The sequence below is a fragment of the Manis javanica genome, chromosome 8, assembly GCF_040802235.1.
Source record: "Manis javanica isolate MJ-LG chromosome 8, MJ_LKY, whole genome shotgun sequence".
In the NCBI taxonomy this organism is placed as follows: domain Eukaryota; kingdom Metazoa; phylum Chordata; class Mammalia; order Pholidota; family Manidae; genus Manis; species Manis javanica.
Window position 1 is genome coordinate 48,768,157 of NC_133163.1, and position 23,746 is coordinate 48,791,902.

General features: G+C 35.2%; 1 protein-coding gene across 3 annotated transcripts in view; it reads left to right on the forward strand.

The window, feature by feature from the left end:
- The window catches only part of MAP4K5 (mitogen-activated protein kinase kinase kinase kinase 5), a 159,231-nt gene that overhangs the window by 129,842 nt on the left and 5,643 nt on the right, over nt 1-23,746 (forward strand). For all 3 annotated transcript variants that reach the window (XM_073211277.1, XM_037016627.2, XM_073211278.1), the window contains exons 24-29: nt 664-778; nt 1,143-1,201; nt 3,250-3,353; nt 3,749-3,926; nt 6,739-6,807; nt 8,128-8,220. In XM_073211277.1, coding sequence (XP_073067378.1) covers nt 664-778; nt 1,143-1,201; nt 3,250-3,353; nt 3,749-3,926; nt 6,739-6,807; nt 8,128-8,220 — 618 coding nt within the window. The remainder of the gene's footprint in view (nt 1-663; nt 779-1,142; nt 1,202-3,249; nt 3,354-3,748; nt 3,927-6,738; nt 6,808-8,127; nt 8,221-23,746) is intronic.

Sequence of the window (23,746 nt, forward strand, 5' to 3'; positions counted from 1 at the left end):
TGACAAATACTGTCTTTGTGTTGTTATAATAGCATACCATTTACATTAAAGTATCAGGAGAAGATGTTTACTAAATTTCTCCCTGCTTAACCCAGCTGTGGTTTTGATTATATGAAAGTTGTAGCCCTGTTTTCCTTATATAATGGCATGTATATTAGTTTTCTTAGGATATCTGTCTGCTATACTTAAGACTTCATTCACAATCAGTTTTAATCCAAGGTAATTTGATAAATTATTGATAAATAGGTCTATCCCAGAAAGATAATATAATATTTTTTATAGAATTTTCCATGTTATACTAAAATAATCACATGTGTATCTTTGTAACTCAATCCATTGCACAACGATGTTTAACAATTTTCGTTTCTATTCTGGCTTCCTTAAGGTTTACATATATTCTGCCCAGATCACCTATTAGTTGTATTATACCTAATTTGTATAGTAGGTAACACAGTTATCTACTTTCTTAAAACTCATTTACCTATCTTTCAAAATGGTATTAACTGGGTTTTTTGTTTGTTTTGTATGTGTTTTTTGATTTTGCTTGGCTTTTGAATATTTCTGGACTCCATTTTAGAAGGTAATTTGTGTTTTCTTTTTCTTGAAATTGTATTTCTCTGCTGTAAATGATTCTAATAAAAGTAACATGTTTCTCCTTTATAGGAAAAACCTTTCAACTCTACTCTCATAATCTTATAGCTTTGTTTGAACAAGCCAAAAAACCAGGATTGGCTGCCCATATTCAAACTCATAGGTTTCCAGACCGCATACTACCAAGGTACAAAATATTTTGATTCTTTTGGGGATGAAAGGAATTAACATCTATTTTTAAAACAGCTGATGTTCCTCATAAGCTTCCTTGGTCTTAATTTTGAAAGATAGTGTGTACTAAAGTACATGCCCTCTAGAATTCAGCAGATCACTGTTTCCTAAAATTGACTGTCCATAAGAATCACCTGTAGAAGTTTTATAATACAGATTCCCCAGACCCTGCCTCAGTCCTATAAAATCAAATAGTTTGGGGTCAGAGTCCAAGACAGTGTTTTTAAAGCTCCTTGACTGGTTCTAATGCAACTGATTCACAGATCACTGGGAACCACTGTAGTACAGTAGAGTACATTTACATTGTCCTGTGTTTTCAGAAAGTTCGCTTTAACAACAAAGATTCCAGATACAAAAGGCTGCCACAAATGTTGCATAGGTAAGTAAATGCTATTTCTCAACTGGATAGTTACAACTTTTAATATCTTTAAAATTATCTGAAGAGTCTTGTATTATCAATAGAAAGGAAGGTAGGCTTTATGTTTGCTTTTAATAAGGAGTTAAGGGGCCATTAATTGAAGTATAAAAATGTATAGCAGAACATGGCATAAAAATGCTTGGAGATAGTAACCCTAATGCTTTCTCAAAGGAAACTGTAAGGTTTTTTAACCACAGTCCCTGAGGTTGTATTTCTGCTGAGATCCTAGCTTTCATTTATTTAATACTTTTACTTATTTAATAGTTACTGCTTAGTGCTTTTTGAACATTATTATTACAGGAATTTAGCCAACTATGGTGTTAGAGGGAACAGTCCACACAAAACCACCCTCACTTCTGATACCAATTGCAAGTTCTGGGAGTTCCCAAAACCATCCTCATGTTCAGAAATTTGCCAGAAAAATCACAGAACTACTCAGTGAAAGTGGTTATAATTATGGTTATGGTTTAATATAGGAAAAGGATATAGATTAAAATCAGCCAAGGGAAGAATACATAGAGCAGAGTCCAGAAATAGTACTAAATGTAGAGCTTCTATTGCCCTCTCTCCGTGGAGGAATTGGCAGCATTACTTTTCTGGCAATGATGTGTGATGATACACATGGAGTATTGCCACCCAAGGGAGCTTACTCAAGCCTCAGCATCCAGAGTTCTTATTAGGGCACCATAACATAGGCATGATTGACTGTCCACAAGGCTGATCTTAGTATCCACTCCCACTGGAGGTCAACTGATACTGTATGACCCAAAGCCCCTACCCCAAATCACATTGTTGGTCTTTCTGGCATGACCATCACTCATCCTAAGACTATCCAGTGTTGCCAGTTCCCACTCTGAATCATACTGTTAAGCTATCCAGTAAACTCATGGCTCCAGGCAAACAAAAGACACTGCAATCAGGCACGACCTTCCTGAAACTTAGAGATTACCTCTCAATGGACAAGACAAAGGCTAGACCTCTTTGGGGGCAAGGTTAAATTCTATACTGTGTAACTCTCTCATTTAAACCATCAAACAACCCCATGATACTTGTTATGTCAGTAGTAAGTAACAGAACCTGGGATCAGACCTGGTGCATGACCTCAGATCCTAGCTTCCTGTTAATTGTTTTTGTTTAATCACTGAGTTTACACATTGATCTTCATGCTGCAGAATTCCACAGCATGCTTTCAGGTTACAAGCAAATTTCAAGAGCATTTTTCTAGGGGGAATCAGGCCCGTATCTCTTATCAGATTCCCACGATCTGTGCCTCAAGAAAGTTCTAGAAGCTTACAGTCTATGATACACACTTATTAAGTGTTTTAAGGTAGAGCTTATTACAAATAACTACTCATATCAGTATATATTATTGTTGATAAGAGTCAAATTGGGGAGAAGGAAAGACCAATGAGTTTTTATAAATTTGAGTCAAGGATAAAATATAAAATAATTATTTTTCTCTTGTCTTAAGTAGACAGCTGTCAACTACTGTACCAAAAATTAAATCAGATTTCACATGCTCCCTAGACCTTCTTGTCAGAATTCACTCTTTCTGTGTATTTAAGCCGCTCTTCAGGTTGCATACTATTTTAGATGTTTTAGTGCTTAAACTATTGTTCATGTAAAAAATTCCTATATTTAAGAACCTAGTATTGTAAAGATGTTTGTAATTTAATGTATGTAATTTAAAACTAAAATAAGAAAGTGAAAAGGAAAGGGAAACAAGCACATCTTTTTTTTTCCTTTCTGCCCACCCTTAAAATCCTAATGAACAGAAACAACAATTTTCCTTTATCAGCTAAATAATCACCTCAGTAGTTTCTTCTTCCATCCACATTTTGGTTCAATCACAAGGCACATTTCAGTGCCTTTTCCCCATATATCAGGACTGCCTTTATAAAGAAACCTAAGTTACCTTTTAGATGAGTATAGCTCAGTTGTTGCTTTTTATGTTTTCATGTAAAGATATTTGATGTTTTCAGTGTCTGTCTTGTTTTGTTTCTTTCCAGTCAGAAACCCTTACACAGGACATAAATACCTCTGTGGAGCTTTACAGTCTGGAATTGTTTTACTTCAGTGGTATGAGCCAATGCAAAAATTCATGTTGATAAAGGTATATATTACTTTGTTTACATTTCTCTTCTTTAGAAATCACTAACGTATAACTGAAGCTAAAATTATAAGAAACCATTGATACTATCTAGGGTCAGCATTTTATAGTTATTTACATGCATTTATTTGGTTTAGGAGTTTTTGAGTTCTTATTAAGATTTTCTCTTTAATTTGTTAATAAACTTCCAGCTGCATCACAGCCATAAAGATGAATGTGGCCAATTCTCTAAAACATATTTTTATAGAACACTCATCCTTATAATGATCATTTTAGAGGTAGTCCTTTTTTAGAATTAAATCAATCAAGAAAATGAAAGCCTTTCTATTGACTTTATTCAATAACAGTATGAATGAGGAGATTGTTTCTAAATTAAACTTCTTTGGGTTTTTTTGCAGCACTTTGATTTTCCTTTGCCAAGTCCTTTGAATGTTTTTGAAATGCTGGTAATACCAGAACAGGAATACCCTATGGTCTGTGTAGCTATTAGCAAGGGCACTGAGTCAAATCAAGTAGTTCAGTTTGAGACAATCAATTTGAACTCTGCATCTTCATGGTTTACAGAAATCGGTGCAGGTAAGTGTTTTTTACCTTACGTTGAAGTATTGATGTTTTTGTATACAAAAGAAGCAGAATTCAGAATGTAGTTTCCTAAGTAAAAACCCAAAGTATCATGTACATACAATTTATGATCCCTGTTTGCTCCAGGAAGTTTGATACAAATTATTTTACCAAGGAAAATTTTAATGATTCCTAACATTAAAGGTCTTAGTTGTCAGATAATCTTCAGATTTACCAAATAATTAAGTTTTCTAAGATACATTTCAAGTTTTATCAATTTCTAAGCAGAGATTTACTGTTTTTTCTATCAGTTCTTTTCCTCCACACTTTGTAGAATTATTGAGTTTGAGTACTTTTCTGCATAAAACTTATCATGTGTGGCTTCCAAGGAAATATATCTCTTGAACTTGCTGAGAATGATTCATTAGCTTAGGATTTTATCAAACATATCTTAGTGAAAGCTCTGAAAAGGTTAGGAGGTCTATTCTCAAACTTAAAAATTGGAACAAATTCATTCAATAACTCACTTTTAAAATCTACATAATAAATGAAATGGAGTCTTCATTTTACCAGTTTACTATTCATTGTGCAAGTGTATATGATCATTTGTAACCCCAGGTTTATCAAGCCATTTTTACTTAGGAAGTAAAGAAGCTTTACTTATAGCTATTTTGTTACTGGCCACTGTTAAATTCTTTATCACCTTGTAGAGAAATCTGTTACAAGTATCATAAGTTTAATGGTTCTTTGATCATATATAGGCTAAATTATAAGAATTCTTTATACAGTCCAACTATTGAAGTTAATATAGAACCACACTAATGTCACTTTCAGATTAAGAATCAGTATGATTCTTAACCAGTGGTGTCCTGGTAAATGTTGAACAAAAGGCTGTTACAGCTTCAGAGAAGCCTTAAGTTTTTACAGTTGCCTATTCCTGTGGTACAAATACTTCTACCACAGCTAATTTCAAATACTAACCTGATGTCATCTGGCTCACAAAATTCCTGAAAATTTAACAGCCCAGTTTAAGCCAGTTTCATTATTCACTGGACTATGATTACTTTCTTTATTGATCAAATCATAATTTCCAGTAGAATAAAATAGTAATGTATTCGGTACCCTCCCAGTCCCACCTGCACCCTGCCTTTTAAATTTATTGTTTAATGCTTTTGGTTGAGTGAGATGCATACCCTCTTGATCTAGTTAACAGAAAGGTGCAAATGACATTGTTTTATTATCATGAAATATAAACAGCCCAAATACAAACATGATCCTTTTATGTCATTACTGCTAAAAAAGAAGGGTTATTCAAACACTTAGATGATTTTTGGCAGGCTGTCCCAACTTTTTTTAACTGGCAGTATATAATTATAGTACAGAGCAAGTCCTTTTTTCATACATTTATCTAATGTGTCCTTGCAACCATTTTCTTCTGTATGATACATTAGGAAGTTACATTGTTCAAGGCTAGATATTCATTTTGTCCTCTCAAATTTGAGAGGTGGGGCTAGAGGGTGTTTTTTGTTTTGTTTTCATATAATGCCAAAGGTATACTGTCCTATCCACTTTTAACACATTGTCTAGTTGAAAATTAAATCAGATCCAAAATTACTTCCTGAGAGCCAAGTCTCTGCCTGAAGGTAACCATTCACATCAGGGGCAAGCAGAAGTTATCCTTATTAGGCTTCTCCATTTTCACAAATGATTGTTAATCCACTTCCCACTTGTGTCAATCATTGTTGAGACCATATCTTGATTTGGCAAACAGTAACAATTCAGGTGAACTCCTATTCCAAGATTCTTTTAGTCTTAGTCTGATTTGTTATTACAATATCTTTATTTCCAAGGTTGGTGCTTAGCATATGATCAGGACTCAATAAATACTTGTTTAGTAATGCATTAATGCTGATTTTACAGAGGAAAAAACCACTTTTTGGAGTGTTCCCTGAGGGACCAACAGGTAGTAATTCTGTTGATCTGGATTCTTTACTATGTATAAGGAAACACCCCAAAATAATACATAGAATTTTGTGTTTATGTTCAAACGTTTAGTTTTTAAGGGAGAGGATCTATGGGCTCCCCAAGAGTTAAGAATGACTGCTCTAAATAATCTAAAATCTTTTCTTAGATTCAACTAGTCTGTTAAAGCAGTCTGAGTGCCTAAATTGAATTGTTTTACCAAAAATGTTCGCAAAAAAGCCATCATCTGATTAGCAGATGCTAAAAAAGCAGCCCTGTAAATACCAACAAAGTGATGAGAGTTGCTTCCTGCCAAGATGTTGACTATTAATACTGTTCATTATATTACTGGGTGTCCTCTTAATAAAGAGGACACACACACACACACACACCTAAGACTAGGAAAATTTCTCTCTGATCATCGTTTCATTAATCCTTTTGCTTTTTCTGAAGTACTGGTTTTTTTAATCTCAGAGGCACTTTGATTCACCTGATATTGTTTCCATCTTCCCCTTGGCTCCTGTAAAATGCAGAGCAAAAGCATACATCTTAGTTTCTTCCCCATATTTATCTCTTGCTCATTTTATTTTTGTATCTTGCCTTTATAAAACTAGCTCAGGTATTAATTAAATGTAATAGTCAACTTTTCTCAACTCCATGCTTAGGGTTTACATTTATTCAGCTAAGTTGACCTACATACATTTCCTGAAAAGATAATGTATCATTGAAAAATATAATTTCTGTGTTAAATTTCAAAGACTAGTTTTCAATCACAGAAAAAGCCAAAATTTGTGTTTCTTTTCTAAGTTCTAGTTTTGAAATCAGTTTGTATGACTAACCATAACCTTGTTTTTTTTCTCCTAAGGCAGCCAACAGTTAGATTCCATTCATGTAACACAGTTGGAGAGAGATACTGTTTTAGTGTGTTTAGATAGTAAGTACTATTTTAAAATTTATTCTGAATATATAACTTGATAGAACAGGTACTTTCATGGTATTGATTTTCAACTATAATTCAGTATTTTTACTTTTTCATCTTAAGAGGCCTTGTTTTACTGATGTAAAACCTAAATTGGTTACAGATGCAGTAATTAGTTTGTCAATACTAGCCTCTGTGACTTTTTCCTTTATTCTGTTTTGCCTACTTAGAAACATTATATTAGAACAGTTTGCTGTAAGCTTGGGGTAAAATTCTGTATAAAGCTATTCTGAAAGTTTTTTTCATTAATTCATTGTTACTGAAAACTAGTAGTATTACTAGTATGGTCACTTTTAGTTGTATAGTACTTATGTACTTTTGTTACCATATCAGAGAAAGATTCTAATGTACAGATAGATTTGACACCTTCACTTGATGGCTGTGATTCTTTTGATGCAGGGAGAGATGTTATTAATACAAGTGTGCTGTACTGTAAGCAGTAGAGAAGCAAAAATAACCCTTTAACAACAGGTTATTATTGCAAAGCTTTGCAAACAAAGCACTGTAGTTCTTAAAATCTACCTTATTTTTAAAATTGTTTAAAACCTTTGATTAACTAGTCATTTCATGTCCCAGTTATTCAAGGTAAATTGAAAGATAACTTTCTTCAGAGTTTTTTCTTTTTAAGGGAACAGTGTAAGACCAAAAATGAGCCATCAACTACACAATATAAATTGGTTTTAGTAAGCAACATCAGAGTTAGGCCTATAATCACAAATCATGGTAAATAGATGACAAAGCAATGCAAAGCGAAGGCATCTCCAAGTCAGAGCTAAGATAGTTAAATGCAAAAGCAAATAGATGAAAGAGAAATAGGATTATTTATGTATACTTCCCATCCCAGAGTTTTGTTATAAAGAAATTTAGAGTACTATTTGTTGCCCCCATGTACTTTCGTAGACAATCATATGCTCAAGTAATGAATTACTGTAAATATTACTTAACTATATATTGTTTATAAGAAAAAAAACTTACTGCTAAATACAGCACGTTGAAGGAAACATTGTACTTCTTAAAAAAATGAGAATATAAATGTTTAATATATATGACATAAAAATGGGAAAAATAGCAGTGGAATTGCCATTTACCAAAGGAGGCACTCTTACAGTGTATCTTATAAAACATTTTAATGACCTTACTGGGCATGCTTGAATGAGGATAAACAATTAAACTTTAGTAAAAATTATTCTATGTCCATGTAAAATGCACATATCAGGTTACATTTATTTTAGCAGATTGGCTTTCCCAGTCTTGACTTTTTTTTTCCTTTTTTAGAATTTGTAAAAATTGTAAATCTACAAGGAATACTTAAATCAAGTAAGAAACTGGCCTCTGAGCTAAGTTTTGATTTTCGCATTGAATCTGTAGGTAAGTCTCCTTTTTAAAATAATGCATTTAGAATACTTGATTTTTTTTGTCCATTCTGTACTTAGGGTTGTCTAGACCAAGCACTGTCTATCTCATGGAATTTTCTGTAATACAGAAATATTCTCTGTGCCCTTAAATACAGTAGTCATTAACCACATCTGTTAAGTATTTGAAACACACCTAGTGCTACATTTTAATTTTACTTTTTAAAATTTTAATGTAAATAGCCACATGTGGCTAGTTGCTGTCATATTGGACAGTGCAGGTCTAGAACATAGTAAGTCTTTTATTGTTGTTTCCTATTTAAAATGTGAAATCATTTTTTAAATTTCTATCTGTTGTTCCCTTTGCTGCCTCAAGTGAATTATCCTTCTCCCAATTCTTTTCAAATCATGAAGGTATTTGTGTGTTGTGATTAACAGTGTCAGATATACTGTAATTCTTTGCTGTATAAGATTCTGCTTGGTGTGTATTGATGGTTATTACTTTTAGGTCTATTTATATATATAAATAACAAGTTTCCCAGAGGACTTGGAAACCAATATGCCATTTTAACTTGTTTCCTTATCAGTGAGTGTGTTATGGTGTAAATCTCATTGGTTTTATGATAAAAATTACTGTAATTGTTTGTATCCTCATTGATTATGTCAGTAAGTATTCTCCCCAGGGGTGATAGAAACTGTGAAAAAGAAATACCATGGCTGGGAATATTTTAACCAATTTATAATACAGTTCCACCGTAAGTCAAAAATAGTAAAACAAACTTGTCAATTTTCATTTGGGCCATAAAATAGTAATATATTCTGTAATTACAGCTGAATAACATGGGTTTCAACTGTGTGGGTCCACTTACATGCAGATTTTTTTCAATATATTAGAAAGTATTTTGGAGATTTGCAACAGTTTGAAAAGCATTTTCTTTTCTCTAGTTTTATTATAAGAATGAAATATACAATACATACACAAAATATTTGTTAATTGTTCTGTTACTAGTAAAGCTTCTGGTCAACAGTAGGCTATTAGTATTTAAGTTTTAGGGGAGCCAAAATTATATCTGGATATTTTACTGTGAGGGGATTGGAACCCCTAACCCCTGTGTTCTTCAAGGGTCAACTGTAAATATATACACTTTTAAAAATGGGTTTCTTGTTATTTAGAAAATTTTTTGTTTATTTTTAATATTGTAATAGTTTTTCAACTGGAGTTTTATCCTACCACAAAGTACATTAATCTTCTTTATAAACATCTTAGATGAAAGCAGTTTCCTTATGACTGGAAAATTTAACACAAAATCTACATTTTCTGTAGATGCCAAGACAAAAGAAATTTTGGAACCAGTTTCTTCTTTTACTCTTTCATGTACTGTATATTGTATGCCAGTTTCTAAGATTTAATATTTTCAATAAAGATTCTGGCATATACATCTTTACTACTTCAAAGTTGATACCTCAGCTTTTCATATGTGCCAGATTTTTTAAGGAATATTAATTGTTACTCAAAAGTTTGTTCCTTTTAAGCTACCATCTCTCCTTGCCATTGAACCTTGGAGTAATTACAAGGATCCTCCTGCGCAAAACAGAGTCCCTTTAAATCACCTTTTAAAAATAAAAGCTTATTTGTCAACAATTTTATTTTTCACAATTAGTGAAACTTGTATGATTTGTTATGTAAGATACTTTTATTTCATTGAGTTAAATTACATTCTTAGGATATTCTTACATTAACTTTTTCTGGTAATCAAAGTGCCTTTATGTAAGGAATAAACAAAGCTCTTTGTTTTATTTTTTAACCTGTAAAATGTGGACATTATTGATATAGTTGTTTTTTGTGTCATGCAACTAATCTGTGATTTATATAAAACAATTTGAAGTAATTTAATGAAGAAATGCTTATAAAGATGTTCTAAGTATGTTTACAGTAATTACACTAGCCTTCATGATAATATCCCCAATTTGTTTTTTACTTAGCAACTTTCAAATTTGCAGTACAGTATGATGACTGTAGTCATCATGCTGTACATTACATCCCCATGACTTATTTATTTATAATTGGAAGTTTTTTGCCTCCTGATCCCCTCCACCCATTTCATCCACCCTCCTCCAACTCCTACAGCAACCAACCACCAATCTTTTCTCTGTAGCTATGAGTTTGGTTTAGTTTAGTTTTGTTTGTTAATTTGTTTTTTAAGATTCTACATGTAAGTGAAATCTTATAGTATTTGTCTCAGTTGGACTTATTTCACGTAGCATAATACCCTCTAGGTCCATTCATGTTGTCACAAATGGAATGATTTCATGGCCTAGTAATAGTCCTGTGTGTGTGTGTGTGATGATTTTCTTATCCACTCATCCATCAGTAGACACTTAGGTTATTTTCTTATCTTGGTTATTGTAAATAATGCTGCAGTGAACATAGAAATGCATGTATCTTTTCAGATAAATAACCAGTAGTGGGATTGCTGGATCATACAGTAGTTCTATTTTTAATTTTTTGAGGAAACTCCCTACTATCTACCTGGTGGTTACACCAATGTACATTCTCACCAACAGTACACAAGAATTCTTTTTGCCACATCCTCCCCAACACTGGTTATTTCTTGTGCTTTTGATTTTGATAATTGCTGCTCTGACAGGTGTGAGGTGATTTGTTATTGTGATTTTGATTTGTATTTCCCTAAAGATAAGTGATACTGAGAATCTTTTCATATGCCTCTTTTCCATTGTCCATCTCTATGTCTTTTTTGGACAAATGTCTGTTTAGATCTTCTGCCCATTTTTTAATCATATTATTTGTTTTTTGTTATTGAGCTGTTTGAATTTTTTTATGTATTTGGTATTGACCCCTTGTCAGATACATGATTTGCAACTATCTTCTCCCATTCAGTAGGTTGCCTTGTTGATGGTTTCCTTCACTGTGCAGAAGCTTTTTAGTTTGATATAATTCCATATGTTTATTTTGCTTTTATTGCAATTGCCTTTGGAGTCAAATGCAAAAAATACTGTCAAGAGCAGTGCCATGGAGCTTACTGCCTACATTTTTTTCTAGGAGTTTTATGGTTTTTGGTCTTACATTTAAATTTAAGTCTTTAATCCATTTTGAGTTAATTTTTGTGTATGGTATAAAATAATGGTCCAGTTTCAATCTTATGAATGTGGTGTCCAGTTTTCCCAACAGCATTTACAATCCTTACCACATTGTATATTCTTGCCTCCTTTGTTGTAAATTAATTGACCATATATGCTTGGGTTTATTTCTAGGCTCTCTGTTCTGTTGCACGGATCTGTATATCTGTTCCTATGCCAATATCATACTGTTTTAGCATAGCTGTATAATATAGTTTGAAATCAGGGCATGTGATGTCTTCAGTTTTTTTCTTCTTTCTCAAGAATGCTTTGGCTATTCAGGGTCTTTTGTAGTTCCACACAAACTTTAGAATTGTTTGTTCTATATCTGTGAAAAATGCCATTAGAATTTTGATAGGGATTGCATTGAATTTATAGATTGCTTTGGGTGGTAAAAATGGACATTTTTACACTATTCTTCCAGTCCATGAGCATGGGATATCTTTCCATTTATCCATGTCTCCTTGAGTTTCTTTCGTCAGTGTTTTATAATTTTCAGAGTACAGGCCTTTAACTTCTTGGTTAGATTTATTCCTAGGTATTTTATTCTTTTTTGATGTAATTGTAAATGGGATTATTTCCTTAATTTCTCTTACTTATAGTTTGTATATTGATTTTGTATACTGCAACTTTACTGAGTTCATTTATTAGTTCTAAGTTTTTTGCTGGAGTCTTTAGGATTTTATATATAAAATCATGTTGTCTGCAAATAGTGATAGTTTTACTTCTTGCAGTCCAATTTGGATGGCTTTTATTTTTTTCCTGCCTTGTTAACTCTGGCTAGGACTTCCAATACTATGTTAAATAAAAGTGGCAAGGATAGGTATCCTTGTTTTGTTCCTGATCTTAAGGGAAAAGCTTTCAGCTTTTTCTCATTGAGTATGATATTAGCTGTGGGCTTGTCATATATGGCTTTTATTAAGTTGAGGTGCATTCCCTCGATAGCTATTTTGTTGAGTTTTTATGATAAATGGATGTTGAATGTTGTCACATGCTTTTTTGCTTCTATTGAGATGAGCATATGATTTTTATCCTTTTATTAATGTCATGTATCACAACTGATTTGAACATGTTGAACCATCCTTGCATCCCTAAAATAAATCCCACTTGATCATGGTATATGATCATTTTAATATATTATTGAATTTGGCTTGCTAATATTTTGTTAGGATTTTTGCATCTCATCAAGGATATTAGCCTGTAATTTTCTTTTTTTTTTTTTTTTTGGTCTCTTTGTCTGGCTTTGGTATCAGAGTAATGCTGGCCTCATAAGTTTGGGAAGTTCCCTCCTCTTCAATTTTTTGGAAGAGCTTAAAAAGGATAGGTAATAAATCTTTGAATTTTGGTAGAATCCCAGGAAAACCATCTTGTCCTGGCATTTTTTTAGTTGAGAATTTTTGCTTACTAACTCAGTTTTGTTCCTAGTAATTGGTCTTTATATTTGCTCTTTCTTATAATGTCTTGGAAAATTGTGTGTTTCTAGGAATACATTTCTTCTAGATTGCCCAATTTTTTGGCATATAATTGTTTGTTGTCATCTCCTATGATCTTTTTGATTTCTGTAGTATTGGTTGTAATTTCTCCTCTTTCATTTCTGATATTTATTTATTCTTTTTTTATTTCTTAGTGATTCTAGCCTAGGGTATGTCAGTTGTATCTTTTAAAAGAACCAGCTCTTGGTTTCTTTGATCTTTCTTATATTGTTTTTAGTCCTCATTTCATTTATTTTCACTCTGACCTTTATTATTTCCTTCCTTCTACTAACTTTGGGCTTCATTTTTTTTTCTTTTTCTACTTCCTTGAGGTGTAAGCTAGAATGAGATTTTTCTTGTTTCTTGAGGTAGGCCTATATCACTATAAACTTCATCCTTAGAACTTACCTTTGACTGCATCCCAAACATTGTGGTATATTACATTTTCATTTGTCCCAAAGCATTTTTTTCTCCTTTGAGTTCTTCATTGGCCCATTGAATTGTTCAATAACATGTTGCTTAATTTCCACATATTTGTGATTTTTATAGTTTTCTTCTTGTAGTTGATTTCTAGTTTCATACCGTTGTTTTTGGAAAGATGCTTGATATAATTTTGATCTTATTAAATTTTTCAGACTTCTTTTGTGTTTTAAAATACGATCTATAACAAGAATGTTCCTGTGCACTTGTAAAGAATGTGTATTCTACTGTTTTGGGATGGAATGTTCTGTAATACCTATTAAGAATATCTGGTCTTGGGAGAGGGATTAAAGATGGCGGTGTGAGAGGTGAGACAGAGGCGTCCTCCTAAAACCACATGTAATACGGTTTTACATGCATTAATTATAAATATATTTATACAATTAAAATATTGTATACATAATTAATTATTTAATACATTAAATAGATATAATTATACAACTATATAATATAATTAATATATTATATTAATACAATTAATACAACTAATATAATTAATTACATATATAATTAATACAACTAATCCTGAAAGAGCAACAGGAAAGAGTACTGTGCCAAACTGCATACACCTGGAGAAAAGAATAAACCTCATGGAACAGGGTAACGTACCAAAGCCATGGCTCGGTGGGACCCAAGCCCTTCCTCCACCCCAGCTCTCCAGCAGGTGTAAGAGAAATGGAGTGGGGAGGGAGAGGAGGCCTGGGACTGCTGAATACCTACCTCCAGAGATCTGCTTTGGGAGCACAAACCTACATTTCATGGTGCTTACATGGTACTCTCATGATTAAGGCGTTGGAAAGCAAGACAGGCAGAATTTCTGGAGAGACTTAGATTCCAGCTGCTTGTGGAAAGCAGGGATCCATATCCAGCTGCTCTGGGACAAAAGAAAGGCAGGCAGTCTGAGGGACTTCGTAACAGCAAGAGGGCTGTTAGGGGCAAGGATTGCACAGAGCTTACTGCTTAGGAGAAAGGACAGATAGACAAAATTGTCCAGGTGCACTCTGCCCAGCAAGTTGGGAGCTTTCACCATCTTCAGGTTCTCCAGCTCCCTGGCTGGCTACACAGCTCCAAGGACCACCCCCTCCATGATACACAGCTTACTGCACCTTTCTCCTGGCCAACCCCACCTGGCTTGCAAACCGGTAAACCCTACCCTGGTGTTAGGCCAGCCAGAGGGAAGACGTGTCTACAGCAACTACAAACACAAAGCATAGAGGCTTATACCTGTATGTTCAGCCCACTGGTTCAGGCAGTGGAGATAGGCATAGCAGCTGGGAAGCAGGAAACAGCTCTTTCCTCCCCCCAGGCACCAATACCACTCCCCTGCGACCCCTGACATTGCTTCAGGGGCTAAGCAATTCCAGAGAGTAGAGCACCAAATACAAAGATGAAACGCCAAAGGAACCTGGTTCAAAGTAAAATTATGAATACAACTCCTGAGAAAGATTTAAATGACATCCACCTCATGAATCTTCCTGAAAGGAAGTTCAAAATAAAAATCATTAACATGCTCATGGAGGTACAGAAAAACACTCAAAAACTCAGGAATGAATTCTAGTTGGAGATCCAATTGTTGAAGAGCACAATGGGGAGGGTATTAAAAGCAGATTAGATGCAGTGGAGGAGAAGATAAATGAAATAGAAACTAGAGAAGAAGAATACAAAGAAGCTGAGGCACAGACAGAAAAAAAGATCTCTAAGAATGAAAGAATATTGAGAGAACTGTGTGATCAATCCAGACGGATCAATATTCACATTATGAGGTAACAGAAGAAGAAAGGAGAGAAAAAGGGATAGAAAGTGTGTTTGAGTAGGTAATTGCTGAAAACTTCCCCAGTCTGGGGAAGGAGATAGTCTCTCAGGCCATGGAGATGCACATATTTCCCAACACAAGGGACCCAAGGAAGACAGCACCAAGACCTATTGTGATTAAAATGGGAAAGATCAAGGATAAGGACAGACTACTAAAAGCAGCCACAGACAGAAATAAGATCACATACAAAGGAAAGCCCATCAGGCTATCATCACATTTCTCAGCATAAACCTTACAGGCCAGAAGGGAGTGGCATGATGTATTTAATGCAATGAAGCAGAAGGGCCTGGAACCAAGAATACTTTATCCGGCAAGATTATCATTTAAATTTGAAGGAGGGATTAAGCAATTTACAGATAAGCAAAAGCTAAGAGAATTTACCTCCCACAAACTGTCTCTACAGTGTATTTTGGAGGGACTGCTATAGGTGGAAGTGTTCCTAAGGTTTAATAGCTGTCACCAGAGGTAATAAAACCACAGTAAAGAAAGTAGAACAGTAAATTACTAAGCAAATGCAAAATTAAATTAACTATCCCCAAAGGCAATCAAGGGATGGACAAAGAGCACAGAATGTGATATCTAATATATAAAGAATGGAGGAGGAAGAAAAAGGAGGAGAAAAAAAGAACCTTTAAGATTGTGTTTGTAATAGCATATTAAGTGAGTTAAGTTAGACTCTTAGATAGTAAGGAAATTAACCTTGAACCTTTGGTAACCACGAATCTAAAGCCTACAGTGGCAACAAGTACATACCTATTGATAATCACCCTAAATGTAAATGGACTAAATGAACCAATCAAAAGACATAGTCACTAAATGGATAAAAAAATAAGACCCATCTATATGCTACCTACAAGAGACTCCCTTTAAACACAGACATACACAGACTAAAAGTGAAGGGATGGAAAAAGATATTTCATGCAACTAATAGTGAGAGAAAAGAAGCAATTGCAGTACTTGTACCAGAAAAAATAGACTTCAAAACAAAGAAAATCACAAGAGACAAAGAAGGTCATCACATAATGATAAAGGGGTCAATCCAACAAGAAGATATAACCATTATAAATACCTATGCACCGAACACAGGTGCACCTACATATGTGAAACAAATACTAAAAGAATTAAAAGGGGAAATAGAATGCAGTGCATTCATTCTAGGAGACTTCAACACTCCACTCACTCTGAAGGACAGATCAACCACATGGAAGATAAGGAAGGAGACAGAGGCACTGAACAACAAGTTAGAACAGATGGACCTAACAGACATCTACAGAACTCTACACCCAAAAGCAGAGGAATACACATTCTTATCAAGTGCCTTGGAATATTTTCAAGAATAGATCATATACTAGGCCACAAAAAGAGCCTTGGTAAATTCAAAAGGATTGAAATTATACCAACCAGTTTCTCAGACCACAAAGGTATGAAACTAGAAACAAATTACACAATATGAAAAATCCCACAAACACATGGAGGCTTCACAACATGCTCCTAAATAACCAATGGATCAATGCCCAAATAAAAACAGAGATCAAGCAATATATGGAGACAAATGAAAAACAATAATTCAACAACAAAAAATCTGGGATGCAGCAAAGGCTGTGCTAAGAGGGAACTATATTGCAATACAGGCCTACCTCAGGAAAGAAGAACAATCCCATATGAGCAGTCTAAACTCACAATTAATGAAACTAGAAATAGAAGAGCAAATGAGGTCCAAAGTCAGTAGGAGGGACATAATAAAGATTAGAGCAGAATTAAATAAAATCGAGAAGAATACAACAATAGAAAGAATAAGTGAAAGCAAGAGCTGGTTCTTTAAGAAAATAAATAAAATAGATGAACCCCTAGCCAGACTTAACAAGAAAAAAAGCGAGTCTACTCACATAAACAGAATCAGAAATGAGAAAGGAAAAGTCACAATGGACACCACAGAAATACAAAGAATTAGGAGAGAATACTATGAAAAATTATATGGTTAAAAACTGGATGACCTAGAAGACATGGACAACTTTCTAGAAAAATACAACCTTCCAAGGCTGACCAGAAAGGAACAGAAAATCTGAACAGACCAATTACCAGCAACAAAATTGAACTGGTAATCAAACACCTACCTAACAAAATCCCTAGACCAGATGGCTTCACCGCTGAATTTTATCAAACATTTAGTGAAGACCTAATACCATCCTCCTAAAAGTTTTCCGAGAGTAGAAGAGGAGAGAGGGAACACTTCCAAACTCATTCTATGAGGCCAACATCACTCTAATACCAAAACCAGGCAAAGACACCACAAAAATAGAAAATTACAGACCATCATCCCTGATGAACATAGATGCAAAAATACTCAACAAAATATTAGCAAACCAAATTCAAAAATACATCAAAAAGATCATCCACCATGATCAAGTGGGATTCATCCCAGGGATGTAAGGATGGTAGAACATTCGAAAATCCATCAACATCATCCACCACATCAATAAAAAGAAGGAAAAAAAACACATGATCATGTCCGTAGATGCTGAAAAAGCATTTGACAAAATTCAATATCCATTCATGATAAAAACTCTCAACAAAATGGGTATAAAGGGCAAGTATCTCAACATAATAAAGGCCATATATGACAGACCCACAGCCAACATTATACTTAACAGTGAGAAGCTGAAAGCTTTTCCTTTAAGATCAGAAACAAGACAAGGATGCCCACTCTCCCCACTTCTATTCAGCATAGTTCTGGAGGTCCTAGCCATGGCAATCAGACAACACAAAGAAATAAAAGGCATCTAGATTGGCAAGGAAGAAGTCAAACTGTCCCTGTTTGCAAATGACATGATATTGTACATAAAAAACCCTAAAGAATCCACTCCAAAACTACTAGATCTATTATCTGAATTCAGCAAAGTTGCAGGATACAAAATTAATATGCAGAAATCTGTAGCATTCCTATATACTAACAATGAACTAGCAGGGAGAGAAATCAAGAAAAAATTCCATTCACAGTTGCATCAAAAAGAATAAAATACCTAGGAATAAACCTAACCAAGGAAGTGAAAGACCTATACTCTGCAAACTATAAGACACTCATGAGAGAAATTAAAGAAGATATCAATAAATGGAAACACATCCCGTGCTCATGGATAGGAAGAATTAATATTGTCTAAATGGCCATCCTGCCTAAAGCAATCTACAGATTCAGTGCAATCCATATCAAAATATCAACAGCATTCTTCAGTGAACTAGAGAAAATCTTTCTAAAATTCATATGGAACCACAAAAGACCCCGAATAGCCAAAGCACTCCTGAGAAGGAAGAATAAAGCTGGGAGGAGTAGGCTCCCCAACTTCAAGCTCTACTACAAAGCCACAGTAATCAAGACAATTTGGTATTGGCTCAAGAAGAGACCCATAGACTAATGGAACAGACTAGAGAGCCCTGATATGAACCCAACCATATATGGTCAATTAATATATGATAAAAGGAGCCATGTATATACAATGGGGAAATGACAGCCTCTTCCACAGGTGATGTTGGAAAACTGGACAGCTACATGAAAAAGAATGAAACAGCTGGATTATTGTTTAACCCCATATATAAAAGTAAACTAGAAATGGATCAAAGACTTGAATGTAAGTCATGAAACCATAAAGCTCTTAGAAGTCAACATAGGCAAATGTCTCCTGAATATAAGCATGAGCAACTTCTTCCTGAATGCATCTCCTCGAGCAAGGGAAACAAAAGCAAAAATGAACTCATGGGACTACATCAAACTAAAAAAGTTTCTGTACAGCAAAGGCCACCATCAACAGAACAAAAAGGCATCCTACAGTATGGGAGAATATATTTGTAAATGACATATCTGACAAGGGGTTAACATTCAAAATATATAAAGAACTCACATCCCTCAACACCAAAAAGCAAATAACCCAATTAACAAATGGGCAGAGGATATGAAGAGACAGTTCTCCAAAGAAAAAATTCAGATGGCCAACAGACACATGAAAAGATGTTCCACATCACTAATCATCAGGGAAATGCAAATTAAAACCACAATGAGATTTCACCTCACACCAGTAAGGGTGGCCAGCATCGAAAAGACTAAGAACAACAAATGCTGGTGAGGATGCGGAGAAAGGGGAACCCTCCTACACTGCTGGTGGGAATGTAAGCTAGTTCAAACATTGTGGAAAGCAGTATGGAGGTTCCTCAAAAAGCTCAAAATAGAAATACCATTTGACCTGGGAATTCCACTGCTTGGAATTTACCCAAAGAATACAACTTCTCAGACTCAAAAAGACATATGCATCCCTGTGTTTATTGCGGTACTTTTTACAATAGCCAAGATATGGAAGCAACTTAAATGTCCGTAAGTAGATGAATGGATAAAGAAGATGTGGTATATATACACAATGAAATACTATTCAGCCATAAGAAGAAACAAATCCTACCATTTGCAACAAGATGGATGGAGCTGGAGGACATTTTGCTCAGTGAAATAAGCCAGGCGGAGAAAGACAAGTGCCAAATGATTTCCCTCATTTATGGAGTATAACAATGAAGCAAAACTGAAGGAACAAAATAGCAGCAGACTCAGAGACTCCAAGAAGGGACTAGTGGTTACCAAAGGGGAGGGGTGTGGGAGGGCGAGTGGGGAGGGATGGAGAAGGGGACTGAGGGGTATTATGTTTAGTACACATGGTGTGGGGGACCATGGGGAAAACAGTGTAGCACAGAGAAGGCAAATAGTGAATCTGTGGTGTCTTGCTGCACTGATGGCCAGTGACTTCACTGGGGTATGGATGGGGATTTGATAATATGAGTAAATGTAGTAACCATACTGTTTTTTCATGTGAAACCTTCATAAGAGTGTGTCAATAATACTTAAATTAAAAAATTTTTTTAAAATCTGGTCTTGTCATTTAAAGCCAATGTTTCCATAATGAATTGTTGTCTGGATGATCAATCCATTGATGTAAGTGGGGTAATAAAATCCCCTACTATTACTGTATTGCTGTGAATTTCTCCCTCTCAGTCTGTTAATATTAACTCTTTATTTTTAGATGCTCCTATGTGGAATATAAGAATTTTTCCAAATGTTATATCTTCTTGTTATATTGACCCTTTTATCATTGTGTAATGTCCATCCTTGGCTTTTATTAAAGTATTTGCTTGAAGGAGTATTCTGTCTGATATGAGTATAGCTACCCCAGCTTTCTTTTGGTTTCCATTTGCTTGAAGCACCTCTTTCTTTCCCTTCACTTTAAGTCTGAGTGTATGCTTACATCTGAGGTGAATCTCTTGTATGCAACATATAGCTAGGTCTTGTTTTTTTTTATCAATTCAGCCACTCTGCGTTATTTGGTCAGAGAATTAGGTCCTTTTACATTTTGAAGAAATTATTGATAGGTATGTATTTATTGCCATTTTGCTAATTGTTTTCTGGCTATGTTCCTTTCTTCCCTTGTGATTTGATGGTTTTCTGTTGTGTTATACTTAGATCCCTTTATTATTATCTCTTACGTGTCTATTATAGATGTTAGCTTTGTGGTTACCATGAGGCTCACACACAACAGCTCATATATTATATATATGTCTTTTTTAAGTGGATAGCAAGATAAGTTTGAATGCATTCTAAAACCCTGTACTTTTAATCCCTCCACAATGTTTATATTTTTAGTGTCACATTTTATATCTTACTTTTGTAACCCCTAATTATTGTGGTTACAGTTATTTTTACTTCTTTTGTCTTTTAACTTTAATACTAACTTTGTAAGTTGTTAATCTACTTCCTTTACTATATATTTGCCTTTACCAGTGAGATTTTTACTCTCATGTGTTTTCTTATTACTAATTAGTACCCTTTCTTTTCAGCTTAAAGAAATCTCTTTAAATTTCTGTAGACCTAGTTCAGTAGTGATAAACTCATTCAGCTTTCCCTTGTCTGGAAAACTCTCTCTTTCCTTCAATTCTGAATGATAAACTTGCAAGGGTGGAGGATTCTTGGCTGGAAGTTTTTTCCTTTCAGCAATTTGCATATATCATGCCACTCCCTTCTGACCTGCAGAGTTTCTGCTGAGAAATCTGCTGATAGTCTTATAGGGGTTCTCTTGTATGTAGTAAGTTGTCTTTTGCTGTTTTTCTGGTTCTCTCTCTTAACTTTTGGCATTTTAATTATAATGTGCCTTGGTGTGGGTCTCTGGTTTCCTCGTTTGGGTCTCTGTGAGCTTCCTGGATCTAGTGGTCTGTCTGTTTGCTCAAGCTAGGTTAGTGTTCAGCTATTATTTCTTAAGACAAGTTTTCTGCCCCCTTCTCTTCTGGGAGCCCTATAATGTAAATGTTATTCTCCTTGATGTTATTTTTATAGGTTTCTTAAGCTCTCTCCATTTTTTAAAGTCTTTTTTCTGCTTTGTTTGGGTGAGTTCCCTTGCTCTGTCTTCCAGATCACTGATTCTTTATTCTGTTTCAGCTAGTGTGTTGTTGAAACCCTCAGTTCAGTTATTATATTCCTCAACTCTGTGACTTTTATTTGGTACTTTCTTTTATTTTCTATCTCTTTGTTGAAGTTCTCCCTGTGTATATCCATTTTCTCCTGAGTTCAGTAAGCATCTGTATGACCATTTCTTTGAACTCCTTATCAAGTAATTTAGTTAACTCTACTTCATTAAGGTTTTTTTCTGGGTTTTTATCTTGTTCTTTCAATTGGAACATATTCCTTTGTTTCCTCATTTTGCGTGACTGTCCATGCTTGTTTCCATGTGTCACGTGAAACATCTGTCTGTCCCAATCTTGAAGGGATTGAAGGGATGGCCCTTTGTAGGTGATAAACTTTGTCATTTAACATTGCCCTAGTTCTTAGTTGTCACCTGAACTGTCTCTCCAACTGTTTCACACCTAGAGGGCCCAGAAAGGCAATCCTCTCTGAGCCCCAGAGCTGGCATTCAAGGGGCATTCTTCTGTGGGTTGTACATGCCCACTGTTTTTGGGGGAATCACAGAAGCAGTGTGGGAATGGGATGCTAGCCTGCTGTATCTGGGGAGGGCTACAGCAGTGGTGCAGGAAGGGTGGGGTGAACACTAGCAGGTTGGAGTGAGTGCACCATAAAAATGGTGCCCACCAGCACATCCATCCTAGAGAGTCCCAACAGGCTTTTGCCTCTCAGATGCTGTGAGATTTGCCAATGAATCTCCATCATGCATGGCTGAGGCCCTTTTCAAACTGCAGCTTTTGCACTGGGTCAAGGCAAGTGAGTCTGCACAAGAGTTATTTAACAGTGGAATGTCCATTCCCTACAGCACTATGGCCCCGGGCTGTGTACCCTGTTGGTTTTCAAAGCCAAAAATGTGGGGAGTTCGTCTCCAGAGCAGGTCCCAAGGATTGGAATGCCTGATGTGGTTTAAACCTCTTAGTACTTGGAAAAGTTCCATATTTGTGAGACCTCTCTCAGTGGTGGGGCACCCTGCTGGGTGTGGGATTTTTGGCAAGACCATTATCTCTGCTCCTTCTGCATATCTTGATGTAGCCCTTTTATCCTTTGTTGTGGAATAGCTGTTCAGCTAGTTCTCAGGTCCTTTTCAGAGGGAGTATATAGAATATATATGTAGCTGTAGATTTGTTGTGTTCATGGGAAAGGGTGAATTAAAGATCTTCCTATGATGCTATCTTGAACCCTCCGCCATTCTTAAATCAACTCTTTACAAAGACAGTATTCTATTAAGAAATGTAAGTTCCAATCACTTTCTCAGCTTTACTAGTGTAAGATATATGACTTAATTCTCCAACAATCAAAAATGTTCTCTCCCTCACTCTTTTTCCCTCCCTTACTGTGCTTTAATGACTCCAGCCCCCTGTCAGAAGAGCCCAGAGGCCCTGCTGTCCCTCCCAATTGGGAGACCTACCTGCTGTGTTTCTGAATCACTAAGTGACCTTATCTGGGTACCTCAGTTGGCATTAAGAAGGACACAGAGAAGAACAAGACACTGAGGTTTCCCTCGGAGACTTTCAGGGCATCTGGGAGGAGTACGGAGGTTGGGTAGGGGGCAGGATGGGCTATAACAGTCCATGTGATGGCCACACTTTGGGGTCATGGTTGCTCCTAAATCCAAAGCCAATGGGAAGGCAGTAAGTTTGGCCCAAATCTGTGAACCCTCATGTGGGATGTGGGACTGCAAAGCCAGCGCTCTGGAGACCTGAGGAGGCTTGGGGCTGGGGGCTGCAGCAGTGAGTGTTATAACTGAGTGTTAGAACCCCTCCAAATAAGAACTGGCTCACAGATCATAAATATTCAATGTGGAGTTAAGTTTTGGATTGTGAAACAGGGTAATTTTAAAAAGTATTTTGCAATAGGGAAAATATGAATAGAAATAAAAGATGCTTCCTTAATAGCTACTTCAAAATATATGACAGTACTTAAAAAACAATGTTTTTTATTTTTAAAAATACATGTTTTATTTACCTGTGTCAAAAATAGTATATTAAGGGAAATTAATATGCTGATATCCAGTTCATCAGAAGTTAGCCCATGTTTAAATAAATGCCTGTTACATATGTCTGAAATTTTGCATGACCTTACCTCAATAAATTATTTGAGCTTAGGTATGGCTTAGCCACAAAAATGTTGGGAACTAATGGTCTAGACAGTAGAATGT